We start from the raw sequence: 22,531 nt of genomic DNA, 5'->3' as shown, positions 1-22,531 counted from the left end.
TCCACAACTGGACAGAACACTTCAAAGGTTCTGAAAATGCATTTGCTGTTAACAGGCCTTTCTGCTGCTGTTACTTAAAAGATCAACTAAGCACCTTGAAGCACATGCAATCTCTCCCAATTTAGTTCATAATTCAGAATAGCATTCTATATTACCTTGTCAGCTACTTCTCTTTTCAAGCTTAGCATAAGTAATGTGAAATAAAGGCAGGTAAAGGGACAGGGCATGCAAGCACATAGAAAAACATACTAGATAAAACAAGCTACATTATCAGGTCTTGTAGCATCTTCTGAAGCTATTTCCAAACATCTGCTCAAGTCTTCCAAAGCCACAACTTATATATAGCATAAGTGCTTTGTGTAAGAAATTATAATGACTTGGTTCTAACTGAACAACTCAAATGTACTTAAAACTGACAGGAGTGAGAGGAAGGAAGGAAGAGAAGATAAAGCAGAAAGCTTTGACATTTACGTAGCAAGCATAGTACGACAATAAAGGAGGAGGCAAACAGGAGTGAGAGGAAGGAAGGAAGAGAAGATAACAAAGCAGAAAGCGTTGACATTTACGTAGCAAGCATAGTACAACAATAAAGGAGGAGGCAGTATAGAAATGACTGAAGAGGAGAAATTGGATCTGAAAGGAAAACAAACCAAAGAACAATTATTTTCTGTGTACATGAAAAGGAAAACTATTCTAGATGTAAGAAAAGCAGGGGGGAAACTAAAAGGCAACAATTATTTTCTGTGTACATGAAAAGGAAAACATTCTAGATGTAAGAAAAGTAGGGGGGAAACTAAAAAGAGGGGCAGGGAACATGGAGAAACAGGACCAGGAAGTGGGACAGACAGAAGAAGGAATGGAACACAGGATCAGGCGTGTAAGTCTTAAAAGACAAAAAACAGAATTCCAAGTTAACTTGAAAAACTGAAGCCAGTGGCTAACTAGTTTTAATTGTAAGAAGGGAAGACAGCTGTGTAAGACAGCAGCAGGATGATATACAAGCTGGTGTGACAAATGGATGTTCTACTATTGCAGGTGAATAAACAGTGCAAGCATGTTGCACGAGGGTGGCTGGCTTCTCAAAGCATGTCAGATTGGAAATAAAATGTAAAAAAAAAAACCCCACAGCTCACAATTGAGTGTAACAAAGGCAGAGAAGGGCATTTCTATGCAGAGAAGGAATGAATTGGAAAGATTACAGCTTCTCCTAAGTAACCAGAGGAAAAAAAAAAGCTACAAGCCTAAAATACAGGGGAAAAAGAGTATGAAGCCTGTTGCAGGCATTGTTCTCCATGAGGCACAGGATGAAAGGTGAAAGATGACAGTATGCAACAGAAGGAACTTTTTTTCCTTCTTTTAAATAAAGAGACAGATGAGTAGGAGAACAATACCTGTTCAGAATCATGAGCTCAAGAAAAGGCCTCTCAGAGTGACTGGCTGCCTTTATCAGGCAGCATAAATAAGAATAATGTTGGAAAAGACATACTAAGTAAGCTGATGACTTACAAGAGTTCAAGAAGAGTGGAGGAGATATTTAAGAAGCAATTTGCAAGAACACTAGAAGCAGTAGAGATGCAACATCAAATCAGAAACAAGGAAAAAATAAAGTCTGACAAGTCTATTTTATCATGTGTATATGAAATAAGTTTGGCTGCTACAAAGGTGAAGCAGAAGTTGTGCCAGGAAGGCAGAAAGGTCATTCTGAAAAATCTAACTTAATTATACGATTTAAAGGCATTAATCTCTATACACATTTCCTTCTATTTTTTAAACCTAAACTCTGAAGTCACCACTCCCCCACTTCTTTTACCCATACAAGGAAACAAAACAAAACAGAAAACCCTAAAAAATAAACCACATTGCATGGCTACAAATGGGACTCTTGGAAGTTAGGTATGAATGGAATTCCACCTTACCTAGAAATGTATGAATGATAAACAGACTTAAATTACACCTAAATGGGAAAAAATTGAAAGGAACTGTCAGCATGAACAAAAAGAGAAATGTACAAAATAATACAGGAGGCAACAACTATAACCTTCCAAGACACCTTAAGCTTTTTTCTACAGAATACCAAATCCTTTAAAAGGACATTTGATACTTAGCATAAATATACTTTGACTCAGAACTAACATTTTGTTTCTCAGCTGTCCCACTTTTTCCCATTACAGGTACACAACTGCATTTTGATCCTGCAAGAACACTTATTTCCGCCACTCTAATCCTGTTTGATCAGTCTTTCCACAAGACAGACTTTCTTTAGTATACAGTATTTCTCATTAAAGAAAAACAAGCTCAATTCTTGATACAGTGACAAAAAGCATTTACTAGTGATATGATGTATATAAAACTCTACGTTAAAAGAGTGACTTGTTAAGCTGCTGTTAAGACTTTCACCCAAAGATCAAGCAGCTTTGCATGCCTTTCACTTTTTCCATCTGTGCCTTTATAAAAAATTAAAAGCTCATGTTTTATGAACTAAACGAACACAAGTCTGTCATCACTGCCTCAGCTTCACTAAATGTAAGCATTAACTTTACCATGACTGAAGGACTAAAAAATACTTATCAGAAGCAGCACTAACCCTTAAGGCTGAATTTTAAACCGGGTCTCATGAAGTTTAAAATTCTAAGTTGGGGACTAGCTTTTTTTCATTTCTAAGCTGAGCACAGACATGTGGAGTCTAACCTGCAGCCATCAGGACAACCAAAAAGAACAATTTTAAGAAAAAGAAAATAAACAAACAAGCTAGCCAAGACTTGTCAGACTAATTCTAAGTTGAAGTCCAGCCACAGAATATTTGAAATAAGACCTTTCTAAAGGAAAAATAGATATCATTATTATACAGAGATACCATTAAGAAGTAAAGGCACATGGTTCAGAAATTATCTTTTTCTTGGTGTGGGTTGGAAGACAAAATCCTACATTTTCTCAATTTATGGAAAAACATTAGCTTTTCTTTTAAGAGCAATTTGAGTGCTGAAAAAGATGAACACACTGCAGTCAAAAGCTAGGGTGGTTTTTGGTTTTTAGTAATTTATTAATCTTCTCACAAATTATTATAACCTTAGTTGCATTGCTCATGATTATAGTCTGTATTATGACTATGCACACAAAAATCCTTACCTTAGGATCACTCTCTGCATCTTCCTCTTCTTCTCCCTCCTCTTCCCCTTCCAACTCCTATGACAAAATAGAGATAAACTAACAGAAATTAAAACAGGTTAAAAGTGCAGCTTTTTGTATTGGAGAAAAAACAAAATAGCAAATTATATTACCACTGTATTCCAGAGTGTTTCAGATGTCAACATTAAAACTACTTGGGCTGACTTAAAAGAATTCAGCATCTTCAAAATCTTAAAGTAAAATCTTTAAAAGAAGATTTAAAACATAGGTTTAAAAGATTCAGCATGGCTTAAGGCAACTTCCCTGCTGCAGTCTCCCAGGAATTTTTAAATGTCTACCCGAGCTATTATTTGGAATCTTACAGTTCTGGTAATACATATGTATGTCTAATTTTGTTCTTTGTTTTGACCTCCTTACAAAGAGTCTCTGTTTATTTGGATTACTGTGGACAGGCTATGTATTCCTGCGCAGGATTTTGCAGTATTTTCACACTGTTGTACACACACATTACAGGCTAAATTAAGCCTTTATCCTGAGCACTTACTTACTCTCCCTTTTTTACTTTACATTTAATACAGCCTAGTCTTCAAGCTTACGACAACTAAAAGCTGACAGCTGAATTCCACTACTACCTAAGTAACAGATATTTAAAAATAAGACCAAAGGTTCTTATGCAGCACTCAAAAAAAAAAAGCTAGGCTTTAATTTTTGACGCGTGAGAAAGTAGCTTTTAGAATACTAGAAAAGACTAGATTTTCTCAGTCAGGAACACTGAATTCTTTCGGAAAGAAGTATCATACACAAGAGCATTTATGAACAACTATTTTCTGCTCCATAAAGAACTATTTCTGGAACTGGAACGCAGTAGGCAATTAGTTATCTATAAAAGATACAGCATGCATCTCACCTCCTCTTCACCTTCTTCACCTTCTTCAAACTGAAAAACAAACCCAAGGTTTTATTAGCTCTGCTAATATTTGCATAAAATCTTCTGCAGTAATAGGTCTAGCATATTCAAACACAGTAACTGAAACTAAGCCGCTTTCAGAAGCAGAGAAGCGAGTAGAATGATTCTTTCCTACTCTGAAGTGATAGGATTCTCTTCAGTTTTTTTGTTACTCTCATGTAATTGATACTACATACTAGTCTAATCAGAAAAGAATGTTTCTACCTACATGGTGGCTAATAAACAAAATGTTGGTAGCATACATACATTATCATCGTCCTCTATAGCTTCCCCAGTGAAATAAAGCACAGCACGAGGGACTATCCTTTCACGGAAGAAGTGTCCAATTTCAAAATCTGCTGCTAAAGTAAACTCTGAGTCTTCATCCTGTAAAGCAAGTCAGTTTGATTTTTCTACTAAAAATGTGATGTGCTACAGAGGAGCAAACAAAAGGATTTGAAAGTTCCAGGTTTGAGAAACATCACACTGTCATCAACATTCAGGTCACATGTACTTTCAGTATACTTAACTTTGTAACAATAAAAGAAATACTGCAAGTCTAAATCCAGATGTGCAGAATCTAAGTTTATTTTAAAAGCTTCCTACTTTCTACATACAGGCTACTGGCCTGCTGAAACACCTTCTATTAAAAAGGCTTATACAGATTTTGCTGACACCTGATGTTACAATGGTTCAGACTGCTTCAGATTTAATTTTTAAAAAAACCATCAGATACCAGCCACGGAGTAGTGCTGAGTGGCTGAAGAAAATAATGACCTCTTATCAGCAATGATTATTATAGGTGTATTGGATCAGCGTAATGTGTAGCAGCAAAACATCAACGGATTACTTTGAGAAGTCAACAGTATCTTTCATTTTATCAAGACAAAGCTCAACTTTGGCAAAAGCAAAAATAATGATAAAGACACATAGAATTTAATAGAAGAACCCAAACAGTCACTATAGAGATGTTTAGCAAAAAAAGATGGCAAATAGCAACTGTACAATTTCAGAAATGTAGACTTACCAACGACTCTCCATCACCAGATACTGCAAAAAGAAGAGAATAAATTTAATGAAAATTTGTATAGTCTAGCCCACCTCAATATTCAAGATTACAAAATCAATATTCAAGATGACAAAACACAGTATTAAAGACCTTCTCATACTAGAAAACATTGGGGTTTATAAAGTCTCCAGAAGCTGACTGTTAAACCTTTAAAGACAATTCAGATTTATCCTAAATTAAACCCACAGAAATTGCACTTGCAAGAATTATGTGCTGTAATAAGAGCAAAGCTGCCACTCTGATGTAGAGTTTTTGCACAGGAAGTAATTTTATTTATTTTTTTTTTTTTTACAAAGATGGGTTCCAACGGCATGCAGATCCCATTTCTCCCCTCAAAGAGCAATATATTTTGTTTCTGTATTAATGCTGTAATTACCGTAACTTTATTTTGCTAGGGCACAACAAACCCTTTCCTTTCCCCAAACACAGATGCTACCAAGATTAACATTTTGTCATGAATTTGCAAAAGCATTGTTGAGAAGAGGCCTTTTATTGTAATTAGCAAGGAACAGAGTGGGGTTTTGTTTGTTTAAACCAAAAAAATCCCAACCCCAACAACAGTAACAAAGAACCCACCCAAAACCAGATTTCCCTCCTCTACTCGGGTGCCACAGTACCATGATCCTACTAGGAAAGTGATAATTTGGCTCCATCTGTTCTCAAATTGAAAATCCAACTATCAACTGCCAGTATGTGTCATAGTCTTATCTTTATTATACAGCTATCTCCAGAGTGTCCTTTAAGTATTTTAAAAAACAATATAAAACCATCATGAGGCAAAAAAATCTCCACCTGTTTCTGAAAGCAGAAGCTTCTTGTAACAAAAAAATAATACAGTTGTTTAAATTAAAGGACATTTCTGTACCAAACAAACTCCAGCTTTGGAAATACTTATCACTTGTTTCTTAACCCCTTGTACACAGGGATTTGCAGTGGTATTTAGAAGGGACAGGTAGTTCATAATAGCCCACAGCCGAATCAAGAACATTTTGTTCAGATTTCTTTTGCACGTTAAAAACCTCAGATTGATGCATAGAGCCATCCTGTGGCAAAACAAGTCAACTTCTTTAGCAGATTCTACATAAGACTTTCCATGCTACAAATCCTGTTTACACAGCACACCTAGTGGCCAAATTCTACAGAATAATGTCAGAATTAAATGATCTGTTTGGATGGGCTCCAGTTTGCTATTTTCCTCTAGTAAAAAGAAAGTATACAACACAACAGCATGAGTAGTTTGTAGGTTTCAGATGCATAAATACAAATACATTTAAATAAAACACAACACATTTTAAAACTCTCAATTTCCAAGCTTACCCTTTATTGGGCTGAAGAAATTAAAAAAAGAATCATTAGGTACTTGTTTAGTAATTGTCCGAACTGTGCCTCGACCCTTGTGCTTCTGTTTTTTCTTGATTGTTTTAACTGTAACATTTTTTCCTTTCTTCCAGTCAATAGTACATCTAGAGACAACATGTGGGAAACAGCATTTTAACACAAGACATCAGTGAAAATAAGGAACTGAGCATTAGAGCAACAAACATCAAGGCAAAGATGGCTTAACATTCTCTAGATAAAGGTCATTTTACACATGCTGGCAACTGAATCTACTTGACAAGGTGTCAAGTAGATGCACTATAGTGCTCCAGACTATGTGTATGTTGGACATATCAAATATTTCCCTAAATGAAAAAACGAAATAGTTTGTCTTCGCACAGTAATCACTGCCCCCACCCCACCCACACTTTAATACCTCTTTGCACCAACTACTGGAGTTTTATAACCAAGGACACGATTATGCTATTCCAGAAAAATCTCAACAGTTGTGAATTACTCTTCCAACAGTCAGACCAGTAGAAAACAATGTTACATCCTCTCACTACAGGCCCAGGCAGTGTCCAGTTACCCTAAAAATAAATGCACGAAGAGTGGCCAGGGAGAGGCACATTTTAGCCTCCAAAGAGCAGTGCTCAGACTGAGCTGGCAGTCAAGTACAGGAAGCTAGGAAGAGCTTACTTTTCAGTTCCTTCCTGCTACCGTGCAAACTGACACTTTTATCTCAAATAAAAGTCTCTCTCCATCCACCTAGTTTTACCCAAAACTGCACACGGCAAAGAATGAGTGGTAACACAGCTAGTTCTCTTCTAATGGAAATAATGGTGTCACAATAACCCTTAAGTGCCTCAAAATAGCTTATCCTATAAATAAATGGTCAAAGTGAACAGTTTTATAGTTAGCCTGTACAAAAAGTCACAGAAATGTTTTCCTGCTCTACTTATTCCAGTATCTATTAACTTCATCAGGAAACAGGAACTGAAACAAAAGTTCTGACATACCAGCAATTTTAGAAAGCGATTCCTCTGTAAGACTCAAACAGAAAACATTTTGCTGTAATTAACTGAAGTTTTCTTCAAAATGGACTAGCCTTTTACTTAGGCACAACTTTCGCTAAACACGCAAGTAGATGTTTTGCCTCACTGCGGGTGAATACGCAATTCAAAAGCCAACATGTAGCACTAAAAGCCAAAAACTTTTGAGGTTGTCAGGGTGCCTTCAAGAAAGCAAGTATTTCTTAAGTGTTTGTTTTTAAACAAACACCTCCCACCAAAACACAAAAACACATCCTTCAAGGGGAAAAAACAAAAAAACCACAACAGAAAAAAAGACCAAGGAAGCTGAGAAAAATAAGGTAGAAAAACATTTTTCAGTTGTTTCAGCTCTGCTCTGGTGTGGGCACTGAACACCAGTTATACAGCAGAGATCACTGATGGGAAGAGAAAGTGTTAGGTTAGACAGAACAATCTTCTACCCAAAGTAGTAGAACACCACTGATGTTGCATTCAGCTCACTAGACTTTCAGAACAGAGATAAGAACCATCCCACAGTCAGTTGCTGAAAGCATTTTGCCAAAAGAATTGCTGCATTAGCCACAACCGCCGGAACTAGGCTGAGTGGCCAGTATGTTCCAGCCTCAAAACAAGCTGCCAAGAACAGATCATATGTCTGACCAATTCCTGCCAGATTCAACAGTACTGCTGGAATAAAAATTGCTGAGGAGACAAGCAAGAGTCCAAGAGAGTCTAAGGCTACTTATCAGACTGAGGATGGGAGTTTATGAAGCATAATGACTAAAATGAATTTACTCAGTTATCTGGAAATAAAAGGCTTATTACCTCATTAGTAATTTAATAAAATTTGAAAGGTGCAAGATCTAAAATGTACACAATGTTAAAACGTATCTATACCTATGTAACTGTTATTCCTGCATGCTGAGGCTAAGATCATCACCATCCCTACAAACATTCCCAGTGTTTAAGTCAGCAAAAGCTTTATCTTCATTAATCATTAACACAGTAAGAGAAAACAGCATCTGGAAAATACAGAGTATTACTTCAGAAAGTTTTTTGAAATTCAAGTTTTCCTTACCCCTCACAATCAACTATTTCAGGTCCTTCAAACGAAAAGGGATCTGTCTTGTCTGGCTCCGACTTCATCTTGTATGTTTTTGTCAGGACTGAATTAGAAAAGTAGTCATTGGGCCCGAAGTGGAACTCTAATGAGAAAGACTGGAAGAAAGTTCTGTTATCACTAATCTTTATATTTGAAACAGTGCATCAGCAGAATTACCAGTAATCAAACTCTGAATATAGGAAAAAAATACGAATTTAATGGCAAACATGTCTTTCAAACTGCAGCAGAAGCAGGAAATGAAGAATGCCAACCAATTCTGAACGTACATTCTGAAGCTAGAACAACCTTGGCTGGTATTAACATTCAAATTATAATCAGGTAATTACTACGTTTCATTCACCTTTACATATAGAACTGCTGTCTTAAAAGCAACCTTAGAAATAAGTACTTTGAGAGAAATCTTGGTTTCGTTTTCTATGGAAGTCTAGCCATCATCCTTTGACTAGGGATAATGAAGTTATTCTGAAGTAACTCTGACATCAGAACACCACCATCAGGTTCTGTTACTACCCCCACTCTGATCATTCAGTGTCATGATCTTAAGAGACTGAAACAGATTTTCTTCCAATTTAAAAAAATTTAGATTGCAGGAGTCTGTTTTAACAGTGCACTCCACCATGTACCAGAGGGTTTTTTTTCCATTTCATAATAGAAAATCCCAAAAAACCCACCAACTTCATAAACTGAAGCCTAGAGCCTGAAGCAGGTGTTTCTGATTGTTTTTGAGCCTCCTGTGGCACCTGAAAATTGCAGAAATTCAGTTTCTTACATTGAGAACAAAAAGCTCCAGTTACGGAAAACTGCAGCATACACAATGCGTCAATTTTCAAATCTGTAAAGCTTTCAAAAACTGCTTGCACAGTGCTATGCATGTCCCCTTTGCACTCAGGATCAACTATGAACTATTTAGAAGTAAAACAAAACTCAAACTGCCTTGGAACAGGGGAAACGAGAAAGGTTTTCAGCAACATTGTTTTAGTTACTTGAAGGGGGAAAGTCTGCAGGTCAGTTCAACACAGAAGAGTTGAAAGTCAAAACCCCCAACATCACCGTACCTACTTCACAGCCACAGCATGCATAAGTTACCTTAAATATTTTAATTTAGTCCCATAGCAATATACTAAAAGAACTAGACCTAGTGTGCATACAGAACAGAGGAGGTAACTGCCAAACACACTAGCCTTGAATATACTTCCCCAGGCAGTCTTCAGACTCAGGGCAGAAAATGGTCTGTTATCACCCAAGTCTGCCTTGCCATCCTCTCTTTTTGAAGGCCCATGATATGTGGACAACAGCATGTTCAGAGATATTTATCCCTCACTCATTTCCCAAAGGCCCCTTAGTCTTTCTAAGGCCCCATGAATCTCCTCATGTGACTGAAATCTGGAAAGACAGTGGTCAAGGAGCAATGGAAACTGATGGCAACAGCAGCCATCCCAACTCACATGCTCACAGTTTAAAGAAAGGAAGCCACTGGGAACCAGATGTGCACTGCAATATCTGTATTGGCTTCACATAGCCTACGTCAACTTTACTTCCATTTCAGAGCAATTTGCGATAGCTCATATGGTTTGGAAGGCATCTTCAGCTAAAGCAAACCTCTCTCTGGCAAACGTGCTCAGGGGAAGAGTTACAAACATAGCTTAACCACTACCAGTGCCTAACACTCATACCCAAATAATTCCACAAACCATCACTGGGGTTATAAACGGGTAACCAGTGGCACTACTTAGCATGTGGGATCCCAAGGACAATCAAGACAAAAAAAAAATCTGCAGAGACTGCATTTCAGTATTTTGTTCTATACCTGCTAACCAGGAGACAGCAAGAAGTAGCTTCAAATTTGATATACTATTTGAAGTGTTGTAATAACCTTTCCAGTAGCCTTTATTTGGACATCTTTGCTTTTGACATCGGCTTACCTTTGTAGCATGTATTTCTAGATTTTCCCTGGAGTATGAGATGTTCTTGTGAAGTTCAGAAGAGAGAACTTCCTTATTTTAAGCTACTTAAGTTATACCCAGATGTGTCATCCAGGTCTGAATATGCTAGCTAGGATCCTGATGCCCAAATGGATATATAAGTAGATATTATATTTATATAAACATATGTAAGTTCATTCACACGATTATAAATAAAAGCAAGTAGTAAGGGAATTGCTTAAGCTTCATGCAGATAAAAGTTTACATATACAGGCTATAGCAACTTTGAAGCACCATTACTGTAGCCAGATCCATCTACTTTTGGAGGACTGTAACTACAGTTAATCACTTTGGGTCAATGGTAAATCAGAAAATTTCTATCACGTTTCTTTTAGTGGCAAAACCTAATCCCCAGCAGAATTACTGTATCCATTACAGAATGGTTATGTGAACTTTTTACAGTACAAAGCTACCACTGCTGCACCAACTTTCAATAGCCAGAGAACTCCAGACAAGACAGTCACACACAACTGGGTAACAGGTTTTACTCAAGTAGTTAGGAATCTTTTGTTTCCAAACAGAGAAGGGACACAGGAATTGTCAGCCTTCCATTACTGGATTTCATGTAGCACTGGAATGGAACCTATTGACAGAAATATGCTGTCAAGAGGTTACGAACAGTGCAAGACAAGATAAGTCCATTGATCTTTTAAGAGCAGTTCTTCAACTTAAGGTACTGTAAGACAGAGCTGAATGAGAACACAAAAAATGCTGTAGGCAAAACCAACTATTCCCAAATCATCCAAATGCCACCGAATAGATACGCTTCAAGATAAAACCCACTAACTTCTTAAAATACTTTACTTTTTGCTCAAACAACTCATTTTCTTCATAAAACTTGTATCTCCTCCTTCAGCCCTAGCAATATTTAGGAACTTAATTCCCAGTTTTCTTCTGTCTGTACTACTTCCCTTGCCTATGCCAGCACAAGTGTTTTGGTACTAATAGGAAAAAGACAATGATGACTTTGTCAGAAGACTATTAACTCCGTAAGACAAAACAAAAAATACCAAACTTAAGGGAATGTCCACAAGGATGAAGTTTAAAGAAAGGATGTGTAGGTTCGAGTCCCATCCTTTTCCCTGCCTCCCTCTCAAAACGAATTCAAGGAGTAAGTATGGTGTGCATGAATTAAATAAGCCACAGAACACATTCTTTTTGACAAACACAGTATCTGCTTCTGTATACTGAACAAGAAAACAATTTCCAAAAAAAGGACAAAGTTTTACTTTAAAAATTACTCATTAGGTACACCTTTGAAAGACCATTCAATATATTGTTCTATCCTCTTCAATAGGCACAGTATCCACCATCATTGTTTTTGATTAACATTACTAAGTCACATCTCTTCTCTTGATGAAATAATCAATATAAGAAGTAGCACCCAGAATTTTTTTTCCACAATTCATTTTCAAGCAGCCATGTAACTTTATTAGTAAGAGTAGCTAATTTGGAATTTGAGAGAGAAGAAAAAAGTGAAAACTAGACAGAATTGAGCCAGAATTTTAATCTAGAAACTACAATGAAGTCAGAGATGTCCAGACTAATGATGAAAGAGCAAAGGGTCAGGAAAGCTGAAGATAAATCTTTAAAAGGCAAAGCATGAAAATACTAGCCTGGAAACACACACCCTCCCCCCCCATGTTCCAGCCAAAGAGAATGGAACAAAAAATTCGAAATGCTGTTCACATCCCTTCTACAATCTTCCTGAGAAACAACCAGAGCAAACTCACCATAGGCTGCCCAGGTTCAGAAAACTTAACTTTAATATCCTGCAGATGTTTCAAGATTGGCTCATCGTACTCCTAAGGAAAAAAAAAAAAGGAATTCCTATTCAGCATGCAATATTTAGCAGAACAAAATTATAACCTAGCTTGCTTGTCCAACCTGTTCTTAAAGAACTAAACTTTTTAATTATTCAATTTCAGCTAAAGTTGAGATTTGGATCCAAATTTCTTAATCGTAGTTGCAAATAACCACGTGCCAAATCCTCAATCATTAGGCCTCATCTTCAGTAAATAAAGCTGCTACCATGCTAGGCTGCATGAACATTACTGAAAATAAAGTAACTTCATGCAGGGTATTTATTGCTGGTGAGATTCACAGAAATACACTTCAGGGAATTCTTTCTTAACAGCACTAAAAGCAATTAATATAACTGAGAGCAAAACTACATAAGCTATTTAACACTAATTTAACCAGTCCACAGGCATGCTTATAATATCCTCGCAAAAATAACCCCTTATGGACTAAATTAACAAAACTACAGGGAAGCAACTGTTGTTAAGTGGAACATAAACTTGCATTTTTTTATCTACAAAGGTTGTTACAAGATCATTTCTTAAACATTCCATGTCATGTTTAGCAGTTTGGGTTAGCTGTTCTGCTCGTCTGTCATTAGCCTTTCAAGCATCTTCAGGAGTAATAGGGATTCTGAAGACTGAAAGATTTGGTTTCTCTCACATATTCCACAAGCACTCACTAGTGATCGGAAAAGTATCAAATAATTTAACACATGGCAGAAGTTATTCTTTTCAGAGGAGAAACTTACTTGTACTAATTCACTTAGCATATCTACATTCCTAAAGATGGTAAACCAGAAGTCTGGAATTCCTTTGACATTTGTCTCTTCTGCTTTTTCTTCTATTACCACTACATTTTTCAGGTCTCCCTGTGAAACAAATATAGAAACATTTAGGAAATGAAATTGCAACTTCTTAATGTACTTAATAAACAGAAGTAGATGTACAAAACATTTGCCATCTCTGAAGCTGTGTTTAAGGCACATTTAAAATGTACAGTTTTTTTCTCTGAGAATGCAGTTGAGGGACATACATTTTATTTACACAACTACACATATATGCATTTAATTCAGATTTGCTTTCAACTCATGTGGAATTCTTCTGTACAAAGACTAAATAGACCAAGCGACAGTTTCATTGACTTGACAAACAGAAATAATTAAAGCACATTTCTATCTTTCTACAAACAGAAAAAACCCAGAAATATGTTTCTGCTTTTCTATTCAGCTCATTCCTGTAGCTTCATGTGCCATTTACAGTGCTTAATCTAAACACTTCAAATCTAACTCTGCCCTCGGAAATACTACTTTAGCTTCCCAGTTTTGCAGAATACTTGGTAAAGCTGGTTTTCACGGTTATTTTTCATTATTACACTGTCTTCAATTATTAATCTTTTGTGATTCCCCACACATAACTGATGTCAAGTGTTATAAAAAAGAAGAATGACCAAGTCATTTCTCCATCCCCAAAACCCAGGAAATTCGCAGTCTGAATTATTTGGATTGCACCTTTCCCTTTACACCACTAGGTAGCAGCAAATGCATAAGATCTTCTGAACAGCAGCTGGTTATGACTTGCCAAGAATGCAAAGCAGCAGTTTACTTGCCATCTAGACATGTTACCGATCTTATAATTGCATGGAATATGGCCTCTCAATGCAGTATATATATAAAGCCTAACAATCCTTTTTTGCTTATGCACATGTAGTACTGTTTTTTGCTAAATCTCACGAGATCAGTAAAAACAAAGAGAACAATTAGCATTGTATACAGAATAGTGTCCAAAGGAAACTGAAGGAAAATTGGCGGAGGAAAAAAATGCAAATAAAACCTGACAGAATGGCAAACGCAGTATTGCAAGTAGGTCACTTCTCTGAGAAAAGCAGCAAGCCATAAGTACACATCTCCAAAAATGATGACAGGAGAGTGAAAGGCAGCCTACAGATTTTATTATCCCTCCTCAATCTAGATAGCTCCTACTCAACAGACAAGTAGGAATCCACTAGCCAGCACGCAGTTTATTAGGTCAATTCCATTTTTTTGACTAGGTGACATGTGTCTAATCTGTATTAATGGAAATGAAAGCTAGTTATGTCCCCCAAAATAAAGGGGACAGGCAGACAAACAGCCAGCCTTCTGTTATCTTGGGGTATCATGTAGCACTGGAATGGAACCCATTAGCAGAAAGATACTGTTAACAGGTTACGAACAGTGCAAACAAAGGCAACTCTTCAATTCACTCAAGTTACAGACTTGAAAAAAGGCTAAACTAAAAGTTTAAAAGCTTTCACTGGGCATAACAGTGTACTCACCACAAGAGCACATTACTGATAAAATCTTTACTTCCAAAAGATGAGCCTTTCAATGGAATGCACTGTACAGGAATTAATGCTGACAATCTGATATATCTGTAGTTCATTACCCAAGCTTGTACTCACAGCTAGTTTTTCTTCTTCCTCATTTTCACTGTGCCATTCTGCCTCTGCATCTGTGGGTTCAGCTTCCCCATTAATAAACTCTCTTCTCTGTGTTAGAAAAATGAAGAACATAATTGAAGATATAAACTTACATATAAGCAAACAGAACTGACTCAGCTAAAAGGAGGCAAAGACTGTATACCTTATCAAAAAGGGGTTGGTAGAGTGCTGCATATTTTCTCTCTAAATCATGCACTTCTTCATAGAATTTAGCTTCTATATGGGCACATTTCACCTGGAGCTGTTTCAAGGCATCAATTCTTCTTTTCACTGCTTTTGGTAAACTAAAAAACAAACAACTTCTTAAGGTTGTAAGTTAGTTGCCTCAGCATTATTTAACATATTGCTGTGAAATAGGCTGCTTGTAACTAAATGTAATTTTTAAATAAAAGGCTTATGCCGAACAGACATATTTCTTTAAAACCTATTTCAAAAAGTTTAAAGAACCCTCTCCTACCCAAGTTGTTCTCAAAGGTGTTATCTTCTGTTTCATTCCCTGGGGCCACCACCCTCCCCGTGTAGTTCAGAGATCTGAAATTAACACCTTTGTTTACACCTAATCTTTGAGAATAGAGTTGTGCCAATCCACCTATGAAAAATAAGAACTGTACATTCTATACGGGAAAGTTTGATTCATGGGTCATACTCTGAAAAGTACGCATTGCCCATCCGTACTTTTAAATTATTAAGCATTTATATATAGTCGGGTAATACTAAACTGGATAAAATTTTGTTTGCAATTTTGTGTAAGTAAACTAAAATTTGACTCTTCCTTCCAGAAGTAGGTCACTATGAATCATGGTTTAAGCCAACCATTTGTCTTAGTGATTCATTTGTTCTAGTTTCCTACATTAATTATACAGTAATAACATTCTATTATGCTTTCAGTCTTTCAAGAATTTTATTATGCCCTGTACTTACGTTTCAATGTAACTTGAAGGAGTAAGCGCTGTGTTGTCAAGACGTTCCTGTAGAGCTGCCAGGACCTGCGGATTTTGCATCACTTGGTCTGCTAGCTTTTCTATGAAGACAGAAAACCACTTTTAGAACAAATTTGAATATATTTATAGCACTTTTTGTCATACTGTGTGTCTTACAGCAGTCACAGTAAAAATAGTGACTTATTTTCCAGATCTCAAGTAGTACCACTATAGCTAACTAATAACTCAAGCAAAATTACTTCAGGATCAGATTTCAGAAAGACAAGGTTGGATAATGATAGAAAAATACACCTTTCTCTTTGCAAATATATCACATCTTTGGTGACATAAGCAAATTTCCTGCCTTCCCTTTTAAGTAAGAAAGTGCAAACCAGGAGTTTCTCTATCCTCCCTTGATATTAGCTGTAGCTTATAAGCCACATATGAATTTGCAAGAGAAGAACCACCGAATTATATTTTCAAGACATTTGTGTTTTCCAGTTAGTTTGACTCCTGAAAAAACTGACAAAAACTGTGTGTACTGTACAACAAAGCAGCATGGCACTATGATCATTTCCTTGACAACTACTGATTTTTTTTACATCAAAATACCTTTACGTAAGACTCCCCAGTCACCACAACAGTTCACAGAAGACTATTTTTACAGAAGGTCGGACCTAAATTGCTTCTGGTTAGGAGTTAAAAATCCTTACTAATAACTGCACAGGTGGTCATAGTGAGAAGACACTTGCTTTTCAAATATTTCCATTCTTTATCGATGTTATTCTCCCCAGACATTAAAAAACAACAAATTGCATAGTACACACTATCTTGACAAAGTTTTTATATAGGTGGATTTGTGTGATGTTCAGTTGGTTTTGTTGTTGGTTCGGGGGTTTTTGTTGCTTTTTCTTAATCCGATTTAACTATAAGAATTATTCAATGGTATCTACCAGTTCGTATGTGATTGCCAGTTGCAAAGGCTTTCTTAAAAAAAAAGTGAGACACCTGAAGAACATTCAGTAACCACCTATGTGAAACATACTTCACTATAACTTATAAATTGAGCATTCAGGTTAATAACAATGGAACTGTAAGGTTTTGGCACACAGAAGTATTAATCTGAAAAGCATTATTCAGCAGTTTTCTGTAGACCTTCTAAACGAAGAATAAAAACTTCAAGAGACATATTATAAAGATACATTTTCCTACAAACAAGACAGTAAGGAACTAGCATGTATACAGCACTGTTCATTCTAAGGATTATGCTGAAAAACATTATATGTATGTTGTTAAAAGCTAGTCCATACAGGCCTTGTTACAAGTGACTAGTGCATTATTTCATGCAATAGTGAAGCATCCTAGTCATAATATATGCAAAAAATACTTTCACTGTTACAAAAAGATAGCTTTTATTTTGCCCTTGGCTGCAATAAGCATGGAAAACATCAGAAAGTGAACAGCTAGCCTAGAAACATTGCTTTGCTTTCAATAGTGAACACATCTGTAGTTTTGACTGTAAAGGTTTTCTGTAGATAAAAAAGCTTCAATACACAAGGCAACAGGCTTATTCCACCTCTATAATGTTACCTACTACTATGTACTACTTACCTTTTTTGTCGCTTGCATTTTTAGCGGCCTCCACAGAATCTGAAGCAGTATCTTCTGTTTTACTAAAATAATTAAAACCATAACATATTAAAAAGGCATCACTTTATAAACGTTGACATTTAAGAAAAAAATATTCTGAATTTTCAGTGTTTACTACAGGACAAGTTTTATAAACTAGTATCCCACTAAAAGACATGTATTTATGTCTTCAAGCTTCTCAAAACTTCCAAGTTTGGATATGAAATTAGTTCTCCTAAGATGAACAGGATACAAGAGAAGGGCAAAAAACCCATCCCAACCCCAAAACAAAAACACAAAAACCCCACACTGACAGATAAATTAATCTCATTAAGTGAATGGCGGGCCTTTCATCTGTACTGGGTCACTCCAGACAGGAAAATGTTATTACTCATACGTGAAAAATACAAGACACCCTTTTAGTCTAAGTGATAAAAACATGAGAAAGGATACACAAAAGGAAGATAAACAAGAGATCAAAGCTCTTTGTTTCCAATTTCTGTATCAAGTTGTTTTGATTAATAGTAAAAACATATGCTTCTACTCTAAAAAGATGTCCCTGTCCTCCCCATTTTCCTGCCACAAATGTCTTCCATCACACTTCCTGTGCTAGAGAAAGAGAGGGCCCAGAATGAGTCAACAGCCAGCAAGCACCCCCTGCATTCCCTGCCAGTTTATAGGTCACAAAATACAGATTGGTATTGCTGAAATTAACCCTAACTCAGATACAAAAGGAGAAAAGACAGCACATATGCAAATGCATATTATTAGTTACCAGATAGACTGGCTTATCCAGCTTACCCTGATGCACTGCAAGCCTTGACAGACCAGCATCACGTAAGTCTTTACAACACTTTAACAGCACTGTTATTTGTTCCAAAAATGCTATAAAAACTAGAAAATAAAGCGGTGCCTTTTGCATGCTTAAATCATACAGATCAGAGAAACGCTGAGGACCAGAGTTCTCTCCAAGTCCTTAGAGCATTTAAATATGAACACTGAAAATTGAATCAAGACAACACAAATTAATGTTCATCCAAGAACACAGTAATTTTGTATCCGGTACACTACAATCTCAGCTTCTCCTGTACCAGATAAGTGTTTTGTCCTTGCTGTAAGGAAACACAGTCTAGTTAGAGAAAATACTACCATTTTATTCTTATCCAAGTTTCATAATCCATTCTTCATAGGTGAAAAAAAAAATACGCCCACAGAAGACCAGATTTCAAGAATACAGTCCAACATACCTGTTATCTGCCATCTGTGTGCCTGTATCCACCTGCAAGTTGAAAAACTGTTTAAAAATACTTTAATGGCAATTCATTTACCTCAACAGAAGATGAAAATAGAACAGGTCATTGTTTAAAGCCTCAATATAAATTAACAGCTGCTGGTTTTGCTAAGAAATTCACCACGCATAATCTTTTGCAGTAAAGTGAATAGCTCCCATAATACCCATTCAAAACTGGAACTTGCTCGTAGTTTTTAAACAGCCTGTTAGGTGCTCTCATTTAACCCTTTTAAACTTTTTTTCTGTTAAGTATTCCAGATGTTGATCCATTTCTACCAAATCATAAGTCTTCAGTCTGAAGACAAGTGCCACCATTTCCTAGACTAGCTCTGCATTCTATAAAAAAAAAAAAATCAAGCCAAAGAGGAAGATAGAAATAGATTCTTTTCTAATTCCTTGATAGTATCCCAGTAAATAATGAATTTTTAATCTCTGCGTATACTACATGACTACACCTGACCTGAAAACAATGAAAGTGCAAATGAAGTACAACAACTTCAGAAGTTTTTTCTTATGTCACTTGAAACAGAAAAATATGCCTCACTTGTCTACTTAATCAGGGTTATTTTTGTGAAAAGCTGCTTCTGCTGCACTATTCTGAATGTCAACCTAAAACTGGACAAAGAGAAACAAAACACTGAAGGAAAGAAAAATATTTACCAAGTTTTTGAAAGCAGCTACAAAGGCAAAATCCCCTCTATAAATATTGGCCTTAAATTTATTTATCGAGTAAGAAAACAAAGAGGAAACATAGAAGTTGAAGTCTTGGTATCAGCAATGATTGGAACCAAATTTAGTGCAGCTATCCCAGCCCCCAAGATCTAAATTAGCTCTCCTGAGAAAACAGAGGGGGGCAGATTGCCTAACTTACTTGCTGTTATTTCTTTACTGGGGCAAAATATCCAAGCCTGTACATCTATTTTAGTAATAGGGGTTGTTCCCCCTCCTCCCCCCATTCTAAACAGATCAGCACAAGTCCAAGTAATCACTACATACCATACAGATGCACAGGTGATATTTTCCACTATCAAGCTTTCAAGAAAGCAGATGTTAGTCTGCAAGTCAAATTTAGAATAAAAAGTACCTTTCATCATTCATGAAAGTTGACAGGTCTGATTTCTTAGATTCTATAGAGGCCACACAGGCTGAGCTTTAGCACAGCTTCCAATACACGGCTTCCAAAGAAGAACCTATGCACTAATGACATCTTGAGTGGCAGCCAGAGCAGGGAGCCCAGAGATGGCATGCACTCTCCCATCTGGAAAATGCCTGTTTCTGCTCTAAGCTAGAAAAGCAACGCTTTCACAACCACTTAAATAGACTTGAAAAGCTTTGTTTATTTACAAAAGTACTAACAGTATACTTTAGATTATTCCACAGGAAGTAAAGCTGCTTAACATCTACCAAAAAAGCACATGAGCCCACCCTACAGATGAAGTCCAGGAATAAACAAAAGGGGCTTCTTGTAGCCTAGGTGTGTTTCAGCCACCCAGGCATACTTATTTGCAAACACTTATTCTTGCCTTAAACATAACAAGAGAAAGTGGCAATGCCAACAACCATCCGCTGGAGAAATTTTACTATCTTACAGCTGAAGAAACAAAGGAGCATACACAAGTCTTTCCTTCCATAGCAGACAGAAAGCAGGAAAAAAAAAAAAAGAGATATGATTAAAAAGGTAAGACATAGCAAATTGACCTAATATCAGAGTTCAGCCAACAAGTTATATGATCCTAGTCACTATCAGAGGAAGCAATAGTAAGCAATGAAAAATGCAGACTCGCATTACTTAAAAATTAGCCTCCAAGACTTGTCTCTTCCAACCTAGGCCCAGTGACAGAGCTAATGGAAAAAATCCACTCCACATGAAAAGTCTTCTGCTCAGTTTTTTGTGCTGTATTTCCTGCAGCGAACTACTCAATCCCGCTGAGGGAAGACAAGACTCTCGTTCCATCCTCATTTGTGTTTGGAAAACATGGAACAGAGTTCCCATAACTTGAATAATTTTTAAATAGCAGTTGAATTAATCTCCACTGGAACAGACATGAATTGGGCATGTTCTGACAAAAGCCATTCACCTAAGAAACAAGAAACAACAACAACAAAAATGAAGGGGGGGGAGGGGGAAGAAGACACCATTCCCTGGTGCAAATACATACTTTTAAGTCTTGTTTCACTCCTCTAAGTTGCTCCTTCAGTAACTAAAAAGTAAAAAGAAGGTACATAAATAATTAGAAGCAGCTTGCTTACAAAACAGCTTGTGATTCCCAGCTGCATTACAGTTGTCTTCCAATGACTTAATCGCTGCAAAGCTACTAACAAAACTGTTTGGTAAAAGCTGGTCAGGGCAGGGGAGAAGAGAGCGAGGTGATTTTAGAGAAACACACACACCTAGTTGAAAACATACAGTAGCAGAGCAATGAACCTTCATTATTGCCTTAGTTATTTTCCAAGCAAGATCCCACCTTACAGACAATCGAGACATAAAAAGGCTATCAGAACTCCAAGAAAAGAACAGTGTAAGGTGTTGTTGTTATCACTACTACCACCGATAAAAGGTCAAATTCATATCTTATTTCTTCTGGACAGTTCACTGTTTTCAAATAGCTAGCGCAGCCATGAAGCTTTGGGGAAAGAGGGGATTACATCAACCACTTGTCCCACAAAGCAGGCTGCTGAAATTTGCCTAGCACAAACGTCACACACCACTAGTCAATTAAGACAGCAGGAAACTGTGAACTCTACGCACACTAAGATAGCAAAAGTTAGTTATAAGGACAAGCAATACCCCGAAGGATGCAACTTTAAAGGAAAAGCCTGTTCGTTTAATGGCAATACATATTCACAAATACAAGTGTACACAGAATAGGCTTTTTTAGCAGAGAAAATCTATTGTCTTGTTGTACAAACCTTCTAAACAAAACTAGAGTACGAAGCAGGAAACTAACAGACTCCTGAACTCACAGGAAGACTTCGAGCCACAACTGTTTCTGTTTTTCGTAACTACAACAAATCAGAAGGGAAAGTTATGACTTCCGTTTTAGAGCTGCTGGGATGCAACCCTGTGGGAAGCCACAAACTTAACAGGCAGATACTTTTTGTAAGGAAAGTTAGAATCAATCATGAAAAAATAGTCAGGAGGAAGAAACTCATTAACCTGCTCCACGAGCCCAGAACATTAGCAATACTTGAGCTCACCTTGGAAGTTTTCTTGAGGGAACACTATTTTGGTTAGAGATGACTTTATAAAAAATTTGCCTGGAGGTTCTGGTTTCACCTACAACTTACATACTCGCTTCTCTACCTTTTTATTTTGAAACCTCGTAGACAGACATCACAGGAACGAGATCAGAGAAATCCTACATACGCTGATATTATATGCGGTAAACAATCGTACCAGCAGCAAAAATTTAAACAGGTCCTCACTTGGAAGACGGGGGCCTCAAAATGAAAAACTGATCTCCCCAAATCACACATCACGCTAAGGGAACACAAGATAGTGGATGAGGTCAAACCAAAGAATCGCGTCTGACCTAAGCGGCTACGGGTTTGACTCAACCCAAGCACCGCGGGGTGAGAGACTGAGAAACTGCCTCACCACAAACAACAGCCCTCCCACCCTCTTCCTCCCCGACTTCCCCCGGGAGGGCGGGGGAAGGGAGGGCTCGCTGCCAGGCTCCCCAGGGCGGGCGAGAGCGGCCATACATGTGGCTAGAACCGCTCCATCCCCCCCTCCGCCAGACTCAGAGCAACGCAGACTTCCCCTCCTCTCGGTCCAAACTTCTCAAGCCAGCCTTAAACTGCTGCCTGACCGGGCCG

The 22,531-nt window shown here is 37.2% G+C and overlaps 1 protein-coding gene and 2 non-coding genes across 12 annotated transcripts in view; all 3 read right to left on the bottom strand.

Moving 5' to 3' along the window:
- Window positions 1-22,487, bottom strand: part of NAP1L4 (nucleosome assembly protein 1 like 4) — a 28,196-nt gene extending 5,709 nt beyond the window's left edge. The window contains exons 1-17 of one of the 10 annotated variants that reach the window (XR_004841528.1): window positions 22,311-22,486; window positions 20,872-20,913; window positions 19,709-19,767; window positions 18,669-18,700; window positions 17,405-17,465; window positions 15,794-15,895; window positions 15,015-15,156; window positions 14,834-14,920; window positions 13,146-13,265; window positions 12,328-12,399; window positions 8,568-8,707; window positions 6,459-6,604; window positions 5,100-5,122; window positions 4,340-4,459; window positions 4,034-4,063; window positions 3,127-3,204; window positions 1,917-1,954 (exon numbers count right to left, since the gene is read on the bottom strand). Coding sequence is in view for 8 of the 10 variants with exons in the window: in XM_035890933.1 (XP_035746826.1) it covers window positions 1,949-1,954; window positions 3,127-3,183; window positions 4,034-4,063; window positions 4,340-4,459; window positions 5,100-5,122; window positions 6,459-6,604; window positions 8,568-8,707; window positions 12,328-12,399; window positions 13,146-13,265; window positions 14,834-14,920; window positions 15,015-15,156; window positions 15,794-15,895; window positions 17,405-17,465; window positions 18,669-18,700; window positions 19,709-19,767; window positions 20,872-20,913; window positions 22,311-22,415 (1,344 nt within the window). In the remaining 2 variants the exon portion in view is untranslated. Of the gene's footprint in view, window positions 1-1,916; window positions 1,955-3,126; window positions 3,205-4,033; window positions 4,064-4,339; window positions 4,460-5,099; window positions 5,123-6,458; window positions 6,605-8,567; window positions 8,708-12,327; window positions 12,400-13,145; window positions 13,266-14,833; window positions 14,921-15,014; window positions 15,157-15,793; window positions 15,896-17,403; window positions 17,466-18,668; window positions 18,716-19,708; window positions 19,768-20,501; window positions 20,791-20,871; window positions 20,914-21,622; window positions 21,784-22,310 lie in introns of those variants that run through there. The other 9 variants (XM_035890933.1, XR_004841529.1, XM_035890932.1 and 6 more) reach the window with 9 other exon arrangements.
- Window positions 11,100-11,220, bottom strand: LOC118451942. Its single transcript, XR_004841542.1, has one exon. It is a non-coding gene; the product is annotated as a small nucleolar RNA SNORA54 (small nucleolar RNA).
- LOC118451941 lies at window positions 14,485-14,612 on the bottom strand. The gene has a single exon (XR_004841541.1). It is a non-coding gene; the product is annotated as a small nucleolar RNA SNORA54 (small nucleolar RNA).
- Window positions 22,488-22,531: the final 44 nt, after the last annotated feature.

Source organism: Egretta garzetta, unplaced genomic scaffold (assembly GCF_000687185.1).
Source record: "Egretta garzetta isolate BGI_Z169 unplaced genomic scaffold, ASM68718v1 scaffold133, whole genome shotgun sequence".
NCBI lineage: Eukaryota > Metazoa > Chordata > Aves > Pelecaniformes > Ardeidae > Egretta > Egretta garzetta.
Note: the sequence above shows the minus strand (reverse complement) of the source record. Positions and strands in the feature narration are given on the sequence as shown.